The following is a 6898-nucleotide window of genomic DNA, read 5'->3' as shown; positions in this document are numbered from 1 at the left end:
GGGACCGTGCATATATTAGAAAAGTCTGATAAAAATAAAGTACTCGTGATAAGCGTTATAACGTTAATAGACACGGTTAAAGTAGTTGGATCATCGGTGCTACATAAACGGAAGATCAACTGGGACTGTGTAAGATTACGGCATTTGATCGTAGTGATGTGCCATTACGGCGTACACGTGTGCTAAGCATTGAATTCCGTTGACTCTGTATGGCAATTGAAATGAGTGGTTAAAATGAATCCCCCTTTCTCTTGAAACAACAAAATCAATGTTATTAAAAATATAATTGTTTAAGTTAAAATAAGTGTAATGATAAACGTAATGTAAATGTGATTTATGATGTTACATTGAAAGCGACAATAATAGAACGAGGGCACTGAAGTATCCTAGTATCTTTTAATAACATCAGTCTCGTATTTCACAGATTATTGTAAACAAGTTAATCGTTTGAGTATTATTTATATGAAGATTATGCTTATCAATATTGCAAAAATATGAAACTAAACATCAAGATGTTATATAGAGCTTAAAGTTATCGCGCAATGTGAAAAGTTAATTTTATCGATAAATATCGTTACCCTTTGCACTTGGTACTGTAGATTTCATAATTAATAAACCGGAAGTACTGCTGATATCATTCTCGTATAAAATTTACATTTTTCAAATTTTATATTTAATCTTTACGTTAAATAAAAACTATTGTTATTAAAAATTGATTAAAAAATAAATAAATTAATTAATAATTAAATTTTAAATCAATTTTTTAGCTGTTTACATGGCGATATTTGTTTTTTGACGTAAGACAAATCTTCAATTTGTTTTCGTGCGATAACTATGATATCTATGTTTATTCACGGATTTATCACGGATGACTCGTGCATCGCTTACTCTTTAATATGTGAAACTATGCAGGCATACCAGCTTAGAATCACAAAGTAAATGTCGATCTCTAATAGTGACTATAATAAACTGATTGTTTATAGCACCCTGTTTTTCAAGATTACAAATATAAAAAATTTTTTTATATATTTAAGTGTCATTTTTATACTTGTTTTTTTTATTAATTTTAACAGAACGTTCTCAAGCAAAAAACATATGTTGCAATAAAAAAAAGTAGTACGATCGAATGAAATTTCTAGCAGAGCCGCAAAGTAAATAATTCAGTAGAGTATTGCACACTCCTGTAATACAACTTTCTTACATGCAATTTACGTAATTCGAGAGTAAACTTTCTTACGCAACCTGTAAACACGATATGAGAGTCATTCTCTGTACTTCTTAAATTTTTTTGTTACAACTTCCCATATGAAAAAAGAATATATGTATGTATACATTAAAAAAAAAATTTTTTGAACTATGCTGTTCCGTTGAAATCTTAATGTGATTAAGAAAAAATATACATACTGTTGCATAAATTGTATAATAGTTTCATAAATGAAATATAAATATTCCATAATGCACGATAGATGTAACACGTATGCAGATTTATGGTTCTGTCATCGTGTAAACAAGGGATCCATAAATTTATATTTTTTAAATTAAATATTCTTTAGCAATTTCCCGCAGAAAGTTTATATTCAAAGGGCAAACACATAGTAGAAATAAATGTGTTCTTTCTTCAAATCGTTTCTGTATGATCGACAGAACACGATCATCATGGAAACCTGTCGAATCATTTTCAGAATACAAAAAACTGCGTGTGAAACATCTATGAGATGCGGGACGGCCTACTCATCGGATTCCACGTGATCTCTTGCGTGCAGTTCGCGTTCTCGGTGTATTATGATTATACCCACGTCAACATTCCTTCGAACGTGCTGAAAACGCACGGCGCCTACGGCGGGAAATTCAAGTATCTCACGTTCTGGGACGCGGTTAGTATTGTGTCACGTTGACCTGGCCCGATACTTTTTTTTTCTCATACGCAATTGGGTTATTCTCCTGACTGGTATTATGCAACCACTTACGGCCTTGTGAAAATGCATGTCTAATCCAATCTGACAGATGAAACTGAGATATCCTAGTAGTCACTGATAATTATTAAATATTTTCAAAAGAATATTTACCATTTTGCAGTATATTTATACGTAAATTTCGTCGCAGTACTGATTAAAAACCATTATCGGTAGGATTATACACGCACGCACATAATTATTGGGTAATTACGATATTTATTTTTAACCAAGCGTGCATGAAATTTGGTATTTGAACGGTTGGCTAATCGCGATACCGAGAAAAAGGCATTAAAGTATCACAAAACTCCTATTTTCGTGCACGAACCGTACGATGGTTCTAACAAGTGATTGCACCACGTCCTTATTACGATATTACGCAATAGTGAAAACAGTTATAAGAATACGTACTGTATCGTATTTGTGTTCGTGAAAATGGGGACAGTTAGAGTGGTAGTAAATTGCACAGTTGTCTTTTTGGAAACTTTTGACAGTTTTATCTTTCCCACGATCTTTTTCTGCCACACAACGATTTTATACTTTATGGTCATTTCACCGGTCGGTATACATATATGTAGTGCGAATTATAAGGCTTATGGGACGAGTAAAGCTCAATTGTTCAAGCGCCACTCCATATCATCTCGGAACTATGGCACGTGTCATGTCATGTTACCTATACATGATCAAGTGACTGACATTACGCGATTTGCAGCGTTCTCACGCGAACAGAATGGCTTTTAATTGTTGTCTGCAGTTTGTTGGTTTCGATTTATTGTTCAAATATGTCAAAATATGGGCACACGTGAAATTCTTCTTTCATTCGAAGAGTGCTCGATAAAGGTGATTGCATGTGACAAGTACGATCGAGTGCTCGTTTGATCGATGGTCACGTGACACACTAACGCGAAACAACTGACCGCATTCACATGAGCTCACTTAATTGGGGTACCAACACGATAGTTAAGTGTGTAGGAAAGAAACACTTAAAAATGAACCTATCATTTGAATTTCGCAATGGAAGTGGTATATGTACGAGTTCAATCATAAACTATGAATGAAATGAAATGTATAAAAAGTGTACACACTTATATAATGGACGTATCAATGATGTAGTAATAATGATAGGTATATTTTACAATGTAGCAACCGTGTACGAGACACAATATTCATTCATGCGAAACTACCATTCATTCATTTTTTTTTTTAACAGAACGTTCTCAAGCAAAAAACATATGTTGCAATAAAAAAAAGTAGTACGATCGAATGAAATTTCTAGCAGAGCCGCAAAGTAAATAATTCAGTAGAGTATTGCACACTCCTGTAATACAACTTTCTTACATGCAATTTACGTAATTCGAGAGTAAACTTTCTTACGCAACCTGTAAACACGATATGAGAGTCATTCTCTGTACTTCTTAAATTTTTTTGTTACAACTTCCCATATGAAAAAAGAATATATGTATGTATACATTAAAAAAAAAATTTTTTGAACTATGCTGTTCCGTTGAAATCTTAATGTGATTAAGAAAAAATATACATACTGTTGCATAAATTGTATAATAGTTTCATAAATGAAATATAAATATTCCATAATGCACGATAGATGTAACACGTATGCAGATTTATGGTTCTGTCATCGTGTAAACAAGGGATCCATAAATTTATATTTTTTAAATTAAATATTCTTTAGCAATTTCCCGCAGAAAGTTTATATTCAAAGGGCAAACACATAGTAGAAATAAATGTGTTCTTTCTTCAAATCGTTTCTGTATGATCGACAGAACACGATCATCATGGAAACCTGTCGAATCATTTTCAGAATACAAAAAACTGCGTGTGAAACATCTATGAGATGCGGGACGGCCTACTCATCGGATTCCACGTGATCTCTTGCGTGCAGTTCGCGTTCTCGGTGTATTATGATTATACCCACGTCAACATTCCTTCGAACGTGCTGAAAACGCACGGCGCCTACGGCGGGAAATTCAAGTATCTCACGTTCTGGGACGCGGTTAGTATTGTGTCACGTTGACCTGGCCCGATACTTTTTTTTTCTCATACGCAATTGGGTTATTCTCCTGACTGGTATTATGCAACCACTTACGGCCTTGTGAAAATGCATGTCTAATCCAATCTGACAGATGAAACTGAGATATCCTAGTAGTCACTGATAATTATTAAATATTTTCAAAAGAATATTTACCATTTTGCAGTATATTTATACGTAAATTTCGTCGCAGTACTGATTAAAAACCATTATCGGTAGGATTATACACGCACGCACATAATTATTGGGTAATTACGATATTTATTTTTAACCAAGCGTGCATGAAATTTGGTATTTGAACGGTTGGCTAATCGCGATACCGAGAAAAAGGCATTAAAGTATCACAAAACTCCTATTTTCGTGCACGAACCGTACGATGGTTCTAACAAGTGATTGCACCACGTCCTTATTACGATATTACGCAATAGTGAAAACAGTTATAAGAATACGTACTGTATCGTATTTGTGTTCGTGAAAATGGGGACAGTTAGAGTGGTAGTAAATTGCACAGTTGTCTTTTTGGAAACTTTTGACAGTTTTATCTTTCCCACGATCTTTTTCTGCCACACAACGATTTTATACTTTATGGTCATTTCACCGGTCGGTATACATATATGTAGTGCGAATTATAAGGCTTATGGGACGAGTAAAGCTCAATTGTTCAAGCGCCACTCCATATCATCTCGGAACTATGGCACGTGTCATGTCATGTTACCTATACATGATCAAGTGACTGACATTACGCGATTTGCAGCGTTCTCACGCGAACAGAATGGCTTTTAATTGTTGTCTGCAGTTTGTTGGTTTCGATTTATTGTTCAAATATGTCAAAATATGGGCACACGTGAAATTCTTCTTTCATTCGAAGAGTGCTCGATAAAGGTGATTGCATGTGACAAGTACGATCGAGTGCTCGTTTGATCGATGGTCACGTGACACACTAACGCGAAACAACTGACCGCATTCACATGAGCTCACTTAATTGGGGTACCAACACGATAGTTAAGTGTGTAGGAAAGAAACACTTAAAAATGAACCTATCATTTGAATTTCGCAATGGAAGTGGTATATGTACGAGTTCAATCATAAACTATGAATGAAATGAAATGTATAAAAAGTGTACACACTTATATAATGGACGTATCAATGATGTAGTAATAATGATAGGTATATTTTACAATGTAGCAACCGTGTACGAGACACAATATTCATTCATGCGAAACTACCATTCATTCATTTTTTTTTTTTTAAGTAATGAGATTTTAAATAACCAATTTTTTTATATTTTTTAATTGAAAGAAAAAAATACTTTATAAATAAAAATAGTCAAGAGAAATACTTGAAAACGTATCATAATATTCTATAGTGTTGTACTGCAGCTTCAACATTAAGCAAAACACAAAAATGAATTAAACGAGAGGTTAAGTGTTTAATTTGTTCCATTATTTCAGATCATTCAAGCTATATTTTTCTTCATATGCATGCTGAACGATTGGTTCGGCACAAATGCCGTCAATCCCAAGAAACCGCCGTTTATACGCAAGCTAAAGGATTACATACATGCGGTCTTCAGTTTCCCAATCGCCATGGTAAGCGTAAAAAAGAATTTAAAAATACGATACTTCGAAGTCTGGCACAGATTTATTTACCGCTTGGTCATATTACAGTTCGTTGGAGTAACGTTCTGGGCTCTCATGTTCGTGGATCGCGAACTAGTGTTTCCAAAGGTTCTAGACGCCTACTTTCCATGGTGGTTGAACCATCTAATGCACACGATGATTATGGTTTCCATTGTAATAGAAACAATCTTAGCACCGAGAAAATATCCAAAGAGATCAAAGAGTCTCCTTGGTCTAAGTCTCTTCATGATAACATACTTGGTTTGGTAAGTTGAGAATATCGAAAAAATTCATGGAGCTGCAGAAAGTCTGGTTTAAATATGTGCACTGTGCTGAAGAATTATATACACTCGCTTTTACAAGTATTAGGAGACTTACTGAATGTGAAGGAAACTTAAACAGTCGTTATAAAATTATAATGCTTTAACACACGACCTCGCTATATTTTTTCCACCAACGATACCTAGGCACTTAACTGATTGTGTACGACTTTACTATATCGATTTCACCAACTGTACATATTTAAACCTGTCACTGTACACTATTCTCAACCAACAAGTTACAATCCGTTCGATTCAGTTTCAATTTTAATTGTAATTTAATAAACATTCCAGGATACACGTAATCTACTATAAAAGCGGCATCTGGGTGTACCCTGTGATCGACGTGCTATCGTTGCCGCTGCGAGTCGCGTTTTTCGCATCAATGATGTTGTTCAGCATGATGTTGTACTACCTTGGCGAGACGCTGGACAACTTCGTTTGGGGTAACGAACACACTAAACAACAAAAATCTTACGCCAAGAGCAAGTAACCTCGGCCACGGTGATTAGCTGCGCTGACTTCGATCATACATTAGCCCTCCTTCCTAAGGTGGCGGTGAATAAAATGCAAAAGGCAAACGATTTTCTACATCTCCCCCTATCATCCTTTCATTTACTCTACATTAAAGCATGCACGCGTGTCACGCCCGTGGATAAGTCGTTTTTCTTTTTTTTTTTTTCTTAATTGTGGAAAATTTTAAAAACAAATGGTAATATGTGCATGCAAAAGAGGAGTGTGTTTATTTATTCTAAAAAAGGCGAAACGCGCTCAAAAAGAAAACATGGTCGTTAATAATCTGTTCGCTGAAGAGGGTTTGCGTAGCTGGAGCATGCAGAATACATATGATTTCCTTTCATGTGGCTTGTGTCATTCTATGCGATGCAAAAGAAAACGGGAAAAGACTAATTGTAGCGACTACACACTGCACACACACACTCCGATGCCTGATCTGCTGAT

At 35.0% G+C, this 6898-nt stretch overlaps 1 protein-coding gene across 3 annotated transcripts in view; it reads left to right on the top strand.

The window, feature by feature from the left end:
• Positions 1-6898, top strand: part of LOC108570701 (androgen-induced gene 1 protein-like) — a 12279-nt gene extending 5381 nt beyond the window's left edge. The window contains exons 1-5 of one of the 3 annotated variants that reach the window (XM_017932598.1): positions 55-129; positions 1683-1874; positions 5451-5588; positions 5667-5884; positions 6233-6898. In XM_017932598.1, coding sequence (XP_017788087.1) covers positions 1716-1874; positions 5451-5588; positions 5667-5884; positions 6233-6431 — 714 coding nt within the window. In that variant the 5' untranslated portion in view covers positions 55-129; positions 1683-1715 and the 3' untranslated portion in view covers positions 6432-6898. Of the gene's footprint in view, positions 1-54; positions 130-1682; positions 1875-3797; positions 3964-5450; positions 5589-5666; positions 5885-6232 lie in introns of those variants that run through there. The other 2 variants (XM_017932595.1, XM_017932596.1) reach the window with 2 other exon arrangements.

This window comes from Habropoda laboriosa, unplaced genomic scaffold, assembly GCF_001263275.1.
Source record: "Habropoda laboriosa isolate 0110345459 unplaced genomic scaffold, ASM126327v1 scaffold87, whole genome shotgun sequence".
In the NCBI taxonomy this organism is placed as follows: domain Eukaryota; kingdom Metazoa; phylum Arthropoda; class Insecta; order Hymenoptera; family Apidae; genus Habropoda; species Habropoda laboriosa.
Note: the sequence above shows the minus strand (reverse complement) of the source record. Positions and strands in the feature narration are given on the sequence as shown.